The sequence below is a fragment of the Chiloscyllium plagiosum genome, chromosome 11 (genome assembly GCF_004010195.1).
Source record: "Chiloscyllium plagiosum isolate BGI_BamShark_2017 chromosome 11, ASM401019v2, whole genome shotgun sequence".
In the NCBI taxonomy this organism is placed as follows: Eukaryota; Metazoa; Chordata; class Chondrichthyes; order Orectolobiformes; family Hemiscylliidae; genus Chiloscyllium; species Chiloscyllium plagiosum.
Genome location: NC_057720.1, coordinates 61,085,644 through 61,104,246, shown reverse-complemented (window position 1 = coordinate 61,104,246; position 18,603 = coordinate 61,085,644). Strand labels below are relative to the sequence as shown.

The 18,603-nt window shown below is 40.8% G+C and overlaps 1 protein-coding gene across 1 annotated transcript in view; it reads left to right on the top strand.

Annotated features, from left to right (window-relative positions):
• The window catches only part of LOC122554452 (phosducin-like), a 57,232-nt gene extending 38,629 nt beyond the window's left edge, over positions 1 to 18,603 (top strand). The window contains exons 2-4 of the mRNA XM_043699512.1: positions 11,500 to 11,599; positions 13,850 to 14,007; positions 16,130 to 18,603. Coding sequence (XP_043555447.1) covers positions 11,527 to 11,599; positions 13,850 to 14,007; positions 16,130 to 16,657 — 759 coding nt within the window. The 5' untranslated portion in view covers positions 11,500 to 11,526 and the 3' untranslated portion in view covers positions 16,658 to 18,603. The remainder of the gene's footprint in view (positions 1 to 11,499; positions 11,600 to 13,849; positions 14,008 to 16,129) is intronic.

Sequence of the window (18,603 nt, the reverse complement as noted above, 5' to 3'; positions counted from 1 at the left end):
CACTTGGAGTATTGTGTACAGTTCTGGTCACCGCATTATAAGAAGGATGTGGAAGTTTGGAAAGGGTGCAGAGGAGATTTACTAGGATGTTGCCTGGTATGGAAGGAATGTCTTACGAGGAAAGGCTGAGGGCCTTGAGGCTGTTCTCGTTAGAGAGAGGAAGGTTGAGAGGTGACTTAATAGAGACATACAAGATAATCAGAGGGTTAGATAGGGTGGACAGGGAGAGCCTTTTTCCAAGTACGGGAATGGCAAACACAAGGGGACACAACTTTAAAGTGAGGGGAGATAGGTATAAGACAGACGTCAGAGGTAGTTTCTTTACTCAGAGAGTAGTAAGGGTATGGAATGCTTTGCCTGCCAGGGTAGTAGATTCGCCAAGTTTTAGTGCATTTAAGTCGTCATTGGACAGGCATATGGGCATACATGGAATAGTGTAGGTGGGATTTGCTTCAGATTAGTTTGACAGGTTGGCGCAACATCGAGGGCCGAAGGGCCTGTACTGTGCTGTAATGTTCTTTGTTCTAAGTACATATCACTGCAAAGGCCATTTTTGCTCCTTCACAATCTACAGACCCAGAAAATAACACCGTCTTATTCCTCTACAAACACTGCACCAGGTTAAATTAAGAGCTCTGGCTTATATTTTAAGTTTAATCAAAAGACTTATCTTCAAAAACATATAATCAAGAAAGAACTCACTGTACTCACTAATACAGCCTTTCTCTTGGACAGACTTAAAACAACAATTATATGCCCCCTCGTGATAGACATTTCCACCAAGGGAAAATGTCTCTGGCTAACCACTCTATCTATGCCTCTCAACATCTTGTACACCTCTATCAAGTTACCTCTCTTCCTTCTTCGCTCCAGTGAGAAAAGCCCTAGCTCTCTCAACCTTTCTTCATAAGGCATGCCCTCCAGTCCAGGCAGCATCCTCTTCTGCAACCTCTCAAAAGCTTCCACATCTTTCCTATAATGAGGTGACCAGAACTGAACACAATATTCCAAGTGTGGTCCAACGTGGGCTCTATAGAGCTGCAGCATAACCACATGGCTCTTAAATTCAATGGCCCTGCTAATGAAAGCCACACACCATATGCCTTGTTAACAACCTTATCAACCTGGGTGGCGACTTTTAGGAATCTGTGGACATGGACCCCAAGATCCATTGTTTCCTCCACACTGCCAAGAATCCTGCCCTGTATTATGCATTCTAATTTGACCTTCCAAAGTGAATGACTTCACACATTTCCAGGCTGAACTCCATCTGCCACTTATCAGCCCAGCTCTGCATCCTGTCAATGTCCTGTTGCAACCTACAACAGCCCTCCACACTATCCACAACTCCACCAACCTTTGTGTCTTCAGCAAACTTACTAACTCACCCTTCCATTTCTTCATCCTAGTCATTCATAAAAATCACAAAGAGCAGACGTCCTAGAACTGATCCCTGTGGAATACCACTGGTCACAGAACTCCAGGCTGAATACTTTCCATTTATCACCACCCTCTGTCTTCTATGGGCCAGACAATTCTGTATCCAGACAGCCAAATTTCCCTGTATCCCATGCCTCTTTACTTTCTGAATGAGCCTATCATGGGGAACCTTATCAAATGCCTTGCTAAAATCCATGTATACCACATCCATTGCTCAACCTTAAGCAACGTGTTTTGTCACATCGTCAAAGAATTCGGTAAGATTTCTGAGGCATGACTTTCCCCTCACAAAGCTATGCTGGCTATCTGTAATCAAACTATGGTTTTCCAAGTAATCATAAATCCTGCTCTCAGAATCCTCTCCAATACTCTAACCAATACTGACGTAAGACTGACTGGTCTGTAATTCTCAGGATTATTCCTAGGCACTTTCTTGAACAAGAGAATAACACTTGCCACCCTTCAATCATCTGGCACTACTCCAGTAGGCAGTGAGGATGCAAAGATCAATGTCAAAGGCACAGCAGTCTCTTCCTTCAATTCCTGTAGTAAAATAGGGTATTTCCTGTCTGACCCAGGGGATTTGTCTACCCTTATGTTTTTCAAAACTTTTAGCATATCCTCCTTTTTAATATCAAACTGTTCTATCATATCAGTCTGTTTCATGCTGTCCTCAGAAATGTTATGGTGCCTCTTAGTTGTGAATACTGAAACAAAGTATTCATTAATGACCTCCCCTACCTCCTGCGACTCCAGGAGCAAGTTCCATCCACTATCCCTGATCGGCAGTACCCTCACTCTGGCCATCTTATTGTTCCTCGTGTAAGTGCAGAATGCCTTAAGGTTTTCCTTACTCCTAACTGCTAAAGCTTTTTCATAGTCTTTTCTAGCTTTTTCATAGTCCCTTCTCCTAAGTCCATTCTTCAGTTCCTTCCTGGCTACCTTGTAACTTTCTAAAGCACTGTCTGAACCTCGCCTACTTAACCTAAAGTAAGCTTCTTTCTTATCTAGTAAAGAGAAAACCCTCCCAAAGAGCTCTAGCAAGCCTCCTGCCCAGGATATTGGTACCCCTCCAGTTCAGGTGTAACCCATCCTTCTTGTACAGGTCCCACCTTCCCCAGAAGGTATCCCAATGATCTACATATCTGAAGCCCTCCCTCCTACACCAGACCTGCAACCACATGTTCATCTGCACTCGCTCTCTATTCCTAGCCTCACTAGCATGTGGCACCAGTAACAGTCCTGAGATTACGACTCTGCTCATCCTGCCTTCTAGCTTCCAACTAACTCACTATAGTCTCTTTTCAGATCCTCCTCCCTTTCCCTACCTATGTCATTGGTACTGATGTGTACCATGACTTCTGACTGCTCTCCTTCCCCCTTAACAATCCTGTAGCCTTGATCTGAAATACCCTGACCCTGGCACCCATGAGTTGAAAAGTGTGGTGCTGGAAAAGCGCAGCAGGCCAGGCAACATCCAAGGAGCAGGAGAATCAACGTTTCGGGCATAAGCCCTTCTTCAGGAATGAGGCTGGTGTGTCAAGCGGGCTGAGATGTTCAGCCTCATTCCTGAAGAAATCTTAGCCCGCTTCGCACACCAGCCTCATTCCTGAAGAAATCTCGGCCCGCTTGGCACACCAACCTCATTTTAGGCTGTTAAATGCCTTTTGACAGTCTACTGTCCACTGAAACTTCTTGCCCTTTTTTAACAATTCGTTGAGTGGAGGAGCCACACTGCACAAACTTTTCACCACAAACAGGTTCACCACAAACTTTTGGTAAAATCCGCTAAATCTCAGAAATCTTCGTACTGCTCTTTTCATCGACGGTGTGGGAAATTCCCCAATTACTTTCATTTTCACATCCTGTGGGGTCATTTGTCCATGTCCAACAAAGTGGCCCAGGAAGGTGACTTGGGCTTTGGCAAATTCACTTTTAGCTAGGTTTACCACTAAGCCTGCCTTCTGAAGTTGATCGAAAAGTCCGATAGATGCTGTAAATGTTCCTTCCATGAGTGACTAAAAATCACCAGGTCATCACTGTAAACAATACAGTCGGGTAACCCGGCAATGACCTTATTAGTCAGTGTCTGAAATGTGGCTGGAGTGTTTTTCATACTAAATGGCATGACTTTGAACTGATACAATCCATCTGGCGTCATGAAAGCTGAAATTGCCTTTGTTCTCTCTGACAGAGGTAACGCCAGTAGCCTCTGAGCAAGTCCAACTTATAAATATAAGTTGCTTGTTCCACCTTTTCAACACAGTCCTCCAACTGTGGAATTAGACATGCATCAGTCTTTGTAATGGCATTGACATCGCAAATGTCCACACATAACCAATGGGTACCGTCTGGCTTTGGCACCATTACTACAGGTGAGTTCCAGTCACTGCAACTCACTTCAATTATGCCATCTTGGAGCATGCGTTCTGTCTCTTTCTGAACCTGTGTCAACTTTAGAGGATTACGCCAATAAGGATGTTGCTTAATCAGAACAGCATCTCCTGTATCTATATCATGCACAATTAGGTTAGTACTTCCCAGTTTATTTCTGCATATCTCCCTATGTAATAGCGATAACTCTTTCAGGTCATTTTGATTTTTTTGTGGAAGGTAACTCAATAATCAATTCCAATTTTTGACAACTTCCTCAATGTCCAATTTGATTTGAGGAATGTCCAATTCAGAATCCTTTGAATTTGGTTCTGTTGTGGAGAAAATATAGAGAATCACCAGAAAACACAGAGAGTTCTTCAAGAAGTAGGTCCTTTATTTGCAAACAAAAAGCCATGACACTGAGAAAGCAGATTCTTGAATGCCCCCGAACCTCAGGGTCCGAGGATTTTTATATCTTTTTTTATCATGTTTCTGTTAGCTTATTAGTATGTCCAACTATATTAATCTAAGCACCTCTCTCTAGCTACACAATAAACCAATGATGTAGTTCCATTATCTCTTTAGTTGTACATTCTACGTAATGTTATTCTAATGTCACGGTTAGATATTTATTGCTAACTCTGCTACAATGATCTTCTATTCCAGACTAACCTGTCATGATAGATATTTAGCTATTTGATCTGTTACAATAGTCTCCTGTCTCAAGCTGACTCTACTAATTATTAATTAGATATTTTAATGTCATGTCCCAAATATTTATGGACCCAATCCTGTCAAAATAACACTTAACTTGCTTTATTACTTGTGTTAGCTCATCTCGCCATAGTGGCCTTTCAGCCTTAACCTTACTCTGCTAATTGGTGTCAGAGCATTCCATTATTCTTATCCCATCCTGCCTTCCACAGACCACAGATTGCCAGTGGTCTTCATGCTTTAACCCTTCCCATGCTTTCATGTTCTTTATTTTCCATAGTTCTTCCTTCTGTGCTGTAATCATTAACACCTTCTCCTCTTGCTTTTCTTCCCTGTCAAAATATCTTTTGAACATATTCACATGACACACTCTGTGAGGTTTCTTCCCGCCTGGAGTCCCTATCAAGGTGTTCACCTCACTCAATTTCCTTTCTTTTGACAAGGTCCAATAAACCTTGCATTTTAAAGGTTCACCTATTACAGGAAGTAACACCAATACCTTATCCCGAATGGAAAAATTGTGAATTTTTGATTTCTTATCTGCTTCTTGTTTCATGGTATGCTGCAATATTTTAAATGCTGTCTAGCCAATTCCCCAGCTCTATTTAGTCATTCTCTAAAAGTTGACACATAGTCCAAATGTTCTGTGCTGTAATCATTAACACCTTCTCCTCTTGCTTTTCTTCCATGTCAAAATACCTTTTGAACATATTCACATGACACACTCTGTGAGGTTTCTTCCCGCCTGGAGTGTTCACCTCACTCAATTTCCTTTCTATTTGACAAGGTCCAATAAACCTTGCCTTTTAAAGGTTCACCTATTACTGGAAGTAACACCAATACCTTATCCCGAATGGAAAAATTGTGAATTTTTGATTTCTTATCTACTTCTTGTTTCATGGTATGCTGCAATATTCTAAATGCTGTCTAGCCAATTCCCCAGCTCTATTTAGTCATTCTCTAAAAGTTGACACATAGTCCAAATGGGTGGTCTCTGAATTCTGATTTATTAAGATCTCCTTAATCAATTTTAACGATCCTCTGATTTCATGCCCCAAAATTAATTCAAATGGACTGACTTTGGTCACTTTATTTGGTGCATCTCTAATTGCAAAAAGCACAAACGGAACTCCCTTATCCCAATTATCTTGGTAATCCTGAGTGTAATCCCTCAACATGGTCTCTAATGTTTGATGCCATCTCTCTAGTATTCCCTGCAATTCCGGATGGTTCACAGTAGATTTGAATTGCTTTATCCCCAAGTTATCCATAACATCCTTGAATAGTTTGGATGTGAGGTCTGACCCTTGGTCTGACTGGATCTCTATCAGTAGTCCGTATCTGGTAAAAGAATTTGACTAATTCTTCTACAACCTTTTTCGCTGTGATATTGCATAATGGTACTGCCTCTGAAAATCGAGTCGAAACATCCATTATTATTAATAACTTACTTATTCCCACTTTTTGTTTGAGGTAGAGGACCTTCGCAATCAACCAAGACTGCTGTGAAAGGTTCCTCAAATGCTGGAATAGGTATTAAAGGTGCAGGTTTTATTACTGCCTGTGGTTTTCTGATTAGCTGACATGTATGACTCATCTGAAAAAAATTCAACTACATCTTTGTGTTGTCCAGGATAGTAAAAACGTCTTTGTATTTTAGCCTGTGTTTTCCTCACCCCTAAATGACCTCCAAGTGGTAGCTCATGCGCCACTCGCAGCACCTCCATTCTATATCCCACTGGCAAAACAATCTGATGAACTTCTGCCCATTTCTCATCTGCTTGAATGTGTGATGGTCTCCATTTCCTCATTAATACACCATTTGTTAAATAATAATACATAAGGATATATTCCCTTTCCTTGTCTGTATATGCCTTTTGATATGACTGCTTTAAGTTCTCATCTTTCTGCTGTAATTCAATAAGCTTAGCAGAGCTAAAGATATTTGCATGTTTACCTATTTACGCCTGTTTTGTCCCTCATCAAAAGTTCTCTGATAATGCTTCTTCAGCTTCCTTATCTATGCCTTTTGATCGCTCCTCCTTCAACTTGTGACTCTGTGGTCTCATTAAGCCACAATCTGGGAAGATTCCTAAATAAATGTCCTGCATTTCTTCAGTTAACTGCATCTCCACTAGCTTTTCAACTAGAGTAGGCAGCACACCTACTGGTGAATCAGCTACGTCATTTGCAAGGACAAATTGTATTCCTGGACCTGAGAGTTTGTCCAGTACCAAGAGTGTGGTGCTGGAAAAGCACAGCCAGTCAGGCGGCATCCGAAGAGCAGGAAAATTGACGTTTTGGGCAAAAACCCTTCATCAGGAATGGTTTCCTCTTCTGCTTTTAATCATAACTCAAATTGTTTCATTTCTGCTGCCCTTTCCAGCTGCTTCATTTGCAAGTGAATTCTTGCCATCTCTATAGATCCTGATGGATTTTCCAGCAAGTTTAAATGCTGAGTTACTGCTGTAATTATCTCTCCTTTCCTCACAGAAGGAGGCAGCTCTAACCCCAGCTTGGCAGCTAATTCCTGCAGCTTGGTCTTATTCACCTTTTGTAAAACTACTAAGTTCACCTCTTCCACTTCAGAAAACTTTTCGTGACTGAAAGAGCCATTGCTATCCCCAGCTTTGTCTACCCAACCAAATCAACACCTAAAACAAAGACATTAGCGCCTACTACTCGCTGTTTAAATCCCGCAAAGAGCCCCCAATCTCTTATAGATGAGACCAGATCATTCAAAACATTCTTAAGCAGGCAGTTAAGACCATAACTTTGCAATTTGCTTTGTTAAGTGCACAGCAAAAGTTACCCAGAGTAAATTAGCTAGGTTGACTACCAGATTTTAAAACAGACAAAAATTTATTCACAAAATTACAGAATGAAACACAAAGAACAGAATATAGAATACCTACAGTGCTCAGACTATCCCAAACTAGACTTAATTATGCTGTTCCAAAAATACACAACAGTCCCAATAAACAAACCCCTTAAACACAAGAGCAAAATGAAACAAAAGCTTACAGGTCGAAGTTAGAAGGGCAGAAGAAGAGAGAGTCTAGCAGCCTGTTCCCATACAGCCCACTGCTGAACTGACTCTCAAGTTCTAAACTGAATTGCACAGCCAGAGAGCTGGCCATGCCCCCTTGACTTACACAGGTTACTTCTAAAACATAAAAGCTTTGGCTTAAAGTCGCATCTGTTTACATATAAACAAAAAGGCCTCCCAATAGCCTTTTCATTTCTGTATGAACCCAGCTGATTCACAGTGTTTTACTACCCCCTGAAAAAAAAACAAGGACACAGTATCCTTGAGAAGAAGGACCAGCTTTTAGAAAAAGGACCAGCTTTGTGACATTCGGTGCAGAATTGCCAGCCCCTAACTTGCTCTTGCGGTATTTATATGGCTGGCTGAGTTCAGTTACTGGACAATGGTAACTTCTCAAGATATTGATCGTAGTGGATTAAGAGTTGGTAATGTGATTGCACATCAGGGACCGACCGTTAAATTGTCTCTTTTTGGAGATGGACATTGCCTGGGACACGCATGGTGTGAATGTTACTTACCACTTGTGGTCAATGGACATAGAGTCATAGAGTCATAGAGATGTACAGCATGGAAACAGACTCTTCGGTCCAACCCGTCCATGACAACCAGACATCCTAACCTAATCTAGTCCCACTTGCCAGCACCTGTGCCATATCACTCCAAGACCCATCCCAGATGCTTTTTAAATGTTGCAATTGTACTAGCTTCCACCATTTCCTCTGGCAGCTCATTCCATACACTCACCACCCTCTGCATGAAAAGTTGCCCTTTAGGTCTCTTTTATATCTTTCCCCTCTCACCCTAAACCTATGCCCTCAAGTTCTGACTCTCCCACCCCAGGAAAAAGACTTTGTCTATTTATCCTATCCATGCCTCTCATGATTTTATATATCTCTATAAGGTCACCCCTTAGCCTCCAATGCTCCAGGGAAAATAGCCCTAACCTATTCAACCTCTCTCTATAGCTCAAATCCTCCAACTCTTCAGTATCTGGGGAGTCAAAAATGGTGTTGAACCCCATTGTGCAATCATCAGCAAACATCCCCAACTCTGACCTTACAATGGAGGGAAGGTCATTGATGAAGCAGTTGAAGATGACTGGGGGTAGGACACTATTCTAGAGATTCCTGTGGCTGAGATGATTGATTTCCAACCTCCATAACTATTTTCCTTTCTGCTAGGTATTACTCGAACTCATGGAGAATTTTCCTCACAATTCCTATTGACTCCAGTGTTTCCCAAGCTCCTCGATGCCACACTCAAAATACTGCCCTGATGTCAAGTGCAGTTACACTCACTTCCCTCTTTGTGCCCAACTCTTCTGTCCAAGTTTGAAGCAAAGGTCAGGAGCTGAATGGGTCTGGAATCATTCCAGCTAAGCACCGATGAGCAGGCTATTGTTAAGCTGGAGAGCACTGTTGATGACGCTTTCCATCATTTTACTGATGTTTGAGAGCAGGCTGAAGAGGCAGTAATTTGCCGTGTTGGATTTGTCTTCAATTTTATGTACCAGGTAGATGCTGTTGGTACAACTGTTCTGGAGCAGCTTAGCTAGGAACTCATCTAGTGCTGGAGCACAAATCTTCAGTGCTATCACCATATTATTGTCAGGGCCTATATCCTTTCCTGTACCCAGTTCCTGGGCCACTTCCTGATATCATGTGGACTGAATTGAATTGTCTATAGACTGGTATTAAAATGGCTGGGATGTTAGGAGGAGACTGACTTTGTTCAGCCACTCCGCACTTTTGGTTGACTAAAATTGTAGTTGCTTCAGCCTTACCTTTTGAGCTGAAGTGAGGGGTTCTCTCATCAATGAGAATGGGAATTTAATTTTTGAGGAACCTCTTCCTCCACTGATTTGTCTAGTTACTCATCACCATACACAACTTGATGTGACCAGACGGCAGAGATAAGATCTGATCTATTTATGGTGGGGTCACTTATTTCTGTCTATCACTTGCTGCTTATGCTGCTTTTCACAAGCAGGTAATCTATTGTTCTAGTTTCACCAGGCTGATATTCCATTCCTCGATATGCCTAGTGCTTCTCCTAGCCTTCTCTCCTGCACTCTTCATTGAACTAGGTTTATAGGTGAATATATAAACATACAAAATAGGGGCAGAAGTAGACCTTTTAGCCATAAAAATGTAGCAAGACTTAGTCAAAACTCAGGCTTGGTCCGATTAGTGGCAAATAACACTTGTGCCACACAGATGCCAGACAATGACCAAAAACAGAAAATTCAACCCACACTCTATGAAGTCCGAATGCACTGCCATCACTGAATACCCAGTATATCCACATTGCAAGAGTCACCAGTGACCAGAAACTGGATAAGTCATATAAACCTTTAAGAATTCCCTGATATTTGATAAGATTAAGCTGATCAGACCATAACCTGAACTCCACATTCTTGTCTACTCCTGATAACCTTTCATCCTCTCACTTACAAAGAATCAATCCCACTTCTGCCTTAAAAATATTCAAGAGTTTGCTTCCACTATCTTTTGAGGAATTAAGTCCTAAAGACTTACAAGAAAGTGAGAGAAAACAAACCCTCATCTCTGGAAATGTCTTGCTTTTATATGGTGAAGCTGGTTCCAGATACAATTCTTCAAAGCTCCTTCAGGACGTTATATGTTGTAATTAAATCCCCTTTTACAGTTATAAACCTGAGCAGATACAAGGAGAAAGTGAGGACTGCAGATGCTGGAGATCAGAGCTGAAAATGTGTACTGGATGTGTTCCAGCAACACATTTTCAGCACTGAGCAGATACAAGCCCAGTCAGTCCAAACCTTTCTCAAAAGAAATCTTCCCATTCCAGGATTTAATAGAGTCAAATTCTCTGGACTGTTACCAACATATTTCTATCCTTCCTTAGGTAAGGATACCAATTACTTTACCCAGTACTCTGGATGTAATCTTACCAGGGGTTGATCCCCGTCTTGATGGTAATGTGACAGTGGGGGATATGCCAGGCCATGAGGTTTCAACAGTCACCGGACTCCAAACATTAACACTGCTTTTCCTCCACAGATGATGCCAGTCCTGCAATTTCAGTTTTTGTTTCAGATTTTCAGCATCTACAGTTCTTTGATTTATTTCATGTGGTTTTCAAGTTGTGTTTGAATACAATTCTGCCATTGCTAATGACACACAGCATCTGCTGGATGTCCAGTCTTAAATTGCTTGATCTATTTGAAATCCCATCCATCCAGCAGCATAGTGGTGCCACATAATACCATCCTCAATTCGAAGGCAGGACTTTGTCACTCCAAGGACTGTGCAGCTGTCATATTGAAACTTTCATAAATGAATATATCTGTGGCAGATAGACTGCTGAGTATGAGATCACATGGGTTTTTCCTTCTTGGCTTTCTCACCACTTGCTGCAAATCCAACCAGGCAGCTGTTTTCTTGAGCTAGACATACATTCTGTGCTCTTGCAAATCTCAGTGCTTCCTTCTAGTAATGTTCAACATGGAGAATTGATTCATCCCCTGGGCTGGTAATAGGTGGTAATAAGGAGGAGGTTTCCTTGCCCATGTTTGAACTGATCCCATAAGATTTTATTGAGTCCGGAGTCAATGTTAAGGACTCCCAGGCTGTTGCCCTCCTGACTGTATATGACTGTGTTGCCATCTCTGATGTCCTATATCACTGCCAGGGATGGCGATAATGGACATTGTAAGGTTGTTTTGTGAGCGTGAAACGGTCATACTGACTAGTCTATGAGACTGCACTCCCAGTTTTGGCACACGCTCCCAGCTATTAGAGAGAGACTGCTAGCTCAAAAAGACTATTCTGGTGCCTTGGCCAAGATCCAGCAGTCTGTTCAGTTTCAATCCCTTTTATCATTGCTGTTTTCAAATTTTAGATTTCATCTTATCTTCCTGTTATCTGTTCCACATACAGGCATCTTCCATTACATACACATCCAGGATGGAACGTGGACAAAGCTGGGATGAAGATGTGGAACCTGATTCAAATATTGAAATGTCAGCTATGAATACAGGTAATCGAACAGAACACACTCCACTGATAAATCAAACCACAAAGTGACCAAGACGTGTGTTGAGGTCCAAGAGATCCTTATGTAAAAGGGAGCTAAGTACTCTTAAGAAAGAGAAATACAAATCACAGACAAAAATTACTCTTCCATATTTCTGTTTGGTTGGTTGCAGAATTGTGAAGGAGGTAATTGGGGAGAATGTGTTATATTTTGAGGATTTTGTAGAATTTTGTTTTAAATATTTTGGCTTACATGTTTCTGGCTACTTCAGGGGTAAGGTCCTGGATCTCTTATGTTCCACAATGTGTTTTCACTTAACCAATTATATTGTGTGCCCAGAGCATAAATAAAGAACACAGCAGTTTATTGCTCCCCAAGTACTCTTACATAATCTCCATTGTATTTTTGAAGAATACATCAGGCATTCTACATGGATATAATACAAAAAGTGTAGAAATAAACTAAAACACAGTGGGAACAAAAACAGAAATCACTGGAAAAGCTCAGCAGGTCTGGCAGCAAATATGGAGAGAAAGCAGAGTTAATGTTTCAGGTCCAGTGACCCTTCCTCAGTACAGTAACTCTGCTTTCTCTCAATAGATTCTGCCAGACCTACTGAATTTTTCCAGCAATTTCTGTTTCTATTTCCAATTTCCAGTACCTGCAGTTCTTTGGGGTGCTTTTGTGAAGATACAGTGGATGCCAGCTTTCAGTCACCCTACTGAATGTTGTACCATTTTATCATCATTTTGTTTCAGGTCTTCAGGCTCTGTTTTTCCAAATAAAAGTCACCATCTTTGCTTAATATCACTGTCACCCCCATGTCCTGAGTCTATCATTCCATGTCAATGATATCATGACATGTTTCAATAACTACCATAATATTCATCCTAACAGTACTGTTGTCAGAAAAGGTGCTTGAACACGATGCAATTTCACTGTTTTCAAACAAAACCCAGAATCAACGTTTTCAGAAACTGTGTAAAGTATCCAAAGCAAAGAGTTTTTTTGCATGAAACCCTGGCTCTCATCTTTATGAAAGAAGCGTCAATTTCTTGAATCAAAATGATTTCACTTTTGGCCTCTCAGGAGTGAGCGCTGTGGCTGAATAATAAAAGCTTTTGAAGTCTACGTGGTGCATGATACTCCCCAGAGGTTCAGTAAAATTGATTTCATTATCTCAGCGCTTATCTGGGTCAGAAATAATACGTGAACCCTTCTGGAGGGAGGCTCCTGTAACTGTGCACTATTTCTGTTACATTCAGTGATTTATTTTGCAAATTATTTCTCCTCGCAATGCACAGTGCTGCACATGGATGGTACAGTATTTCAACTGTACATGATCTTATCTGGGTAAGTAATATCTGCAGGGACATAACTTGCTTCAACGTAGATTCATGATGCTTTACTTAAGGTTGATGTTTTCTGGGATGCAATCAAAACTTTAAGGACTGACAATACTATAAATACAAAACATAACCAAAATTCCATCGCTAACCATGTGTTTATACCATAATTAATCCAATAGTTGTTGTTTTCCCCCAAAGTAATGGCACTCCTCATCCCCTTTGGGTGTTTTTTCCTCCTTACAAAATAAGGCACATAACCAAATTGCTTAATATTTGTTACCAGCCTCTCAATTTGGTATTTTGGAATGTTAAAAAGTGGTGTCAATTTAAATTTAACTCAAACAAATGATATAAGCAAATTTTGGTCTTCATATTTAGGTCTTATGCTCCAATCAGAAAGCAATTCTGATTGTTTGGCCATGCAAAAATAATAAAAATTCAAAAAGTCACTGAAGCTTTGCAGACTGTTGAACCAAGACAAGAGAGTAGCACATGGCCCCCACAGCCTGGAGTTTAGATTCCTTGCATCAGCGGGTTTTACAATTCAAGCCTTGTTTCAACTATTCCCTTCTTCTCAATCTGTTCCCGCTTGCTCGCTTCAATCTTTGGTGCATTCCTGCACAAAAATTTTCACGATCAACATTCAAAATGAACACATATGCACCAAAGATTAAAATAAAACTAATGCACATATTTAGTTAAGTATGAAGGGGAAAGTACAGGCAGGATATGTGAAATGTGTTACAATGAAGTGATGTGGCTGGAAGAAGTGTGGAGCATAGACAATGGTGAGCTTCTAGACTGTGAAATACAAATATTTTATGTTGGAACTACACAACTTAGCTGATCTGTTTTGCCCAGATGAACAGAAAAAGCAGCATTATAACCAATAATTGTGTTTCAGGTCCAAAAGGGGTAATAAATGATTGGAGGAAGTTTAAGCTGGAGAGTGAAGACCATGAAACCACTCCTTCAAACAAAAGACAACTCCTTAGACAACTGTCATCACCATATCGATCTCTCAGTAAGGGCAAAGACACAAGAGAGAAGTTAAGTCGTAAGGTAAGTTAAAACGAGCAGGCCAGCTGTTGGGCACAGTCGCATATACAATATTCAAAACAAGAGAAAACAGGTCAAGTGGAGGCACCAACTTAAGGCAGAGATTGGATAATAGGGATAGATGAAACTTGGCCACACAGAAATCAGGATTAGCAACTAAATATTGCAGGATTTGGAAAAGCAAGGAAGGAGAAGTGAAGACACTATACTAATTTAAGATAACATATTGAAAGCTGGTGAAAGGGTGTAGCTACCAGTGAGGCAAATATAGAACCAATGTCAATTGAGTTTAAGCGTTGGAAGGGATCCATCAACAGGAATATTTATAGATCATTAAAGTATGGCATGGAATTGAAAAGAAGCAATATATTGAAAGATCTAAAAGGTAAAAAGCAGGGAGTTTTCAATGACCCTCAAAAAACAAAGCAGCAGCAGTAAACCATGAAAAGGGAATCCCATTTTTATAATATGGCTCTGTTCTCACTCAGTACATAAGAGACTCAACAATCGAAGAATCAGTGTAAGATTTTGTATTTAACCAAACCTGGATGTAGAGGTAAGAGTAAGGGAGAATTTGGTAGTAGTGATCATAACATAGTGAAGTTCAGATTTAGAACTGAGGCCAACATAGTTGGTAATTTTGCACTTATTTTACCAATTACGTCCAAAACAGATACTTTACCCTGAGTTTCAGTAGGCTTGTGAGTTATTTCACAATTTTTGATAATCAATTTTGGTCTAATATTTCTCTAGTGTTTAGATTCTAACTAAAGCCGTTTATGCCCAGGAGAATGTGCACTGCAACCTAGGCTTCAAAACAATGTTTGATTGCCAAAATAAAAATAACATGTTAAAATTTGAGCTAGATAGTCAACGTAATCAATTGGAGTTCCATCATTGTGAAACTTGATCTCACAAGGATCACCTAAGTTGAAATATTTGTACAAATCAGCTTCTCAGCCTTTTATTCCAGCTCCCAGTGTATTATCCTTTCATATAATGCAGATTTAAAGTTCAGCAACCTTATAGTTATTAATCAAAATTATCAATATGTCCTTAACAATTAAATTGAGACATATTTTCTTCATTTATATTTGCTCTCTTTATTCAGCAGCAGAAGGATAACACTGGCAAAGAATTTATCTTATTTATGAATGCTGAGAAGGTTCTGAAATTAAAAGCTTTTTCAAAGATATTTAAAATATTTTTTTATTGGATCTTCTATAAGACCAGCATTTGTTGTCCATCTCTCATTGCCCTTGAGAAAGTAGTGACAAGCCACTTTCTTGAACCACCACAAACTATCTAACGCACAACCCCTACAGTACTGTTAGGAAAGTTTCAAGACTTTGCCAATAACCCAACTGTGGTTGGGGGGACACTTGAAGGTGGTAATGCTCCTTTGTCCTTTTAGACAGTAAAGGTTGCAGGTTTGGAAGCTGATGTTGGTGAGTTACTATAATACATCTTGCAGATGATACATATTGCTGCTGGCAGTCAAGGGACTGAATGTTTAAAATGATGGCTGGGTGCATGGTCAAATGGACTACTTTGTCCTGGATAGTGTTGAATATCTTGCGTTGGAGCTACATGTATCCAGGCGAATTGAGAATATTCCATCACACACCTGTTTTTTGACATGTCAAAGGTAGTGCCCAAATTTCCCACTCACATTGGCTGATATAATCATGCCACTGCAATGATTTGCATCAAGACAAAGATCAAATCTAAAAGTAATTACAACACTAACTGTGGGAATAACCATTAAGGTTTAACCAATAATTAACAGACACGAAATCATAAAGCCTATGTTTACCGTAAAAGCCAAATTTGCATATTTCCTAAGTGATTGATGTAGTGGTACCCGCAATAATGTACAATGTTATTGTATAAATGATTACATTTGTGTATTGTACTCAGGGATGATCCAGTGAATAACAATGTACAATTTATTCTTTATGAACCAATTCAAATCTAAAACAGTTAAGATTACCCTTCTTGAAGGAGTGGAATCCTTGAAGCAATTAAGATTACATGAATCAGATATGTGCTGGATTTTCCCAAAATAAATTAATGTTTTAATTGCAACCTGTGAAACCATTTTTCTTTCAATCACAAAATATAGATGAGTGTGCAGGAATATGAAATGATCCAGGGCAAAGAAGATGAGACCTGTCTTCGTAAATACCGTCAGCAGTGTATGCAGGAGATGCACCAGCAGCTGAGCTTCGGGCCTCATTTTGGAATGGTCTATGACCTGGAGAACAGTGATCAGTTTTTGGAAGTGATTGAAAAAGAGTTGAAAAAAACAACTGTGATGGTGAACATTTATGAAGATGGAGTGAAGGGCTGTGATTCTATGATTAATTCCCTAACATGTCTTGCTTTGGAATATCCCTTGGTCAAGTTCTGTAAAATAAAGGCCTCTAAGACTGGGGCTAGTGACCGCTTCTCTGACCACATTCTCCCAGCGTTACTCGTGTACAAGGCAGGCGAGCTGATCGGCAACTTCATACACATCACCAAGCAGCTGGGTGAAGAATTCTTTGCAGTGGATGTTGAATCCTTTCTAAATGAATATGGGCTTTTGCCAGAAAGGGAATTCACCGCATGCAAAAATGCCAGTGATTGTAGTGATGTTGATATTGAGTAAATCCCTGTACACTGAAGTTCAGTCTGGTTAGAGCCCAGTCTGATAGAGGAAAAATTAATCTCAAACAATCTAACTCAACTGCTAGTATTCTGGAGTTCCAATGAACTCAAATAAGACAACCATCTTCATGCAAAAAATGTTTTTTTCTCTACATTGTAAATACAGATATAGATATCAACAAGTGCACGTGTGTAGTGATAGTGATGCTAGATGCCTGTTGTCTATGTGCCTTGGCCCGTCCTCTTGTGTCAAGGCAAGACTACCTTCGTGGCTGCAGTATTTCAGTTGGAAGGCAATTGTCTGTCAGTGGAGCAGCCTGCAGATAAGCTGTCACAATGATCCTGCTCAGCCGCAATTCTAGATAGCCCAATACCAGACTGTGCTCACTGGCTGGCTGACAGGCAACAGTAAGGCCACTGGAAAAGTGGGAATAAGGTGAGGATGAATACTTCACTCTGAGAGATGTCAACAGATTTGTACTTCATGCAGCCACTGTCCTAGGGAAGCATTCAGCAATCCTAGCAATCAACCAAAGGGCAGATTGCAAGATCCCTTGGAGACCAGGCCAGCCCCTCTGAGCACTGTCAAGCCAGTCTTCCTGAAGCTTATGTGGCAGAAAATACACTTACCTGTTAACAAAGTGAGCTTGCAGGACTTCAGTCTGAATTTCCACTGCAGCTCTCATGACATTGCATGCCTTTTGCCAACAGACCCTGCATATTGGTTGGGTTTACAAGTGTTTTCATCTTGTCCATATGTCCTTATTGGAAAGGCACGCATGTTGTTGTTGCCAGATCCCTCCATGTTCTTGACAGTGCTCATAACCTTTCTGAGGGGTCAGCCAATGCATCAAGCAGTTTTGTGTGTGTGCCCATCAACTCCTGTCTCTTAGCCACCCCATCAAGTCCTCATTTGATCCCTCTGCAGCAGAACCTCCAGCAACCCAGCACTATTGTCCTTACCCTCGACTCTGGTTAAGGACCACTCATGCCTCATCTCTCACTGAAAACAATGGATATTGCAAAGGCCCTTACACTTCCTACAATAGTGCTGAAGACTGGTGGTCCAGCAGCCGCTACCCAAGCTGTTCCAGTACACCAACAAAACTGGCATATAACCAGCATTGTAGAAAACTGCCCAGGTATGTCCCAGGCACAAAAAGCAGGACATATCCAATCTGGCCATCAGTATACTCACACATTGATCTAATGGAAGGGGTTGTTGATAACGCTGTCTAATGACACATGCAAAGAAATAACCTGCTCACTGATGCTGAGCTTGGGTTCTGCCAGAGCCACTCATCTCCTGAACTCTTTACAATATTTGCCCAAACAAGCAGCTAGGAGCTGAACCCCAGACGTGAGAGTGACTGCTCTTAACATCAAGGCAGCATTGGATTGGGTATGGCATTATGGAGCCCGAGCAAAGCTGCAATCATGGAGAAAACCACTGGATGGAACATTACCTATTACAAAGAAAGGTTGTGGCTGCTGGGGGTCAGCCATCCTAGTTTCTGGACATCACTAAGGAGTTCTTAAGGCTAGTGTCTTCTGCTGCTTCATCAATGACCTTCACCAAAACATCAGAAGTGGGGATTGTCATTAGTAGTTGCACAATGTTCATCACTGTTCACAGCTCCTCAAATACTGACGCAGACTATGTTCAAATACAGCAAGACCTGGACAATATCTTTGTTAAGGCTGATCAACGGCAAGTAACATTTGCACTACACAAGTGCCAGGCAATGATCATCTTCAACAAGAGAGAATCCAGCCATCACTTCTCGATGTTGAATGGCGCTACCATTATTGAACGCTCTACTATCAATATCTTCAGAAATTAGTTTCAAAGAATAATCATACCTGATTTGTAACATTAACTCTGTTTCTCCCTCCACACATGCTGCCAGACCTGCTGTCTCCAGCTATTTCTGCTTTTATTTCAAG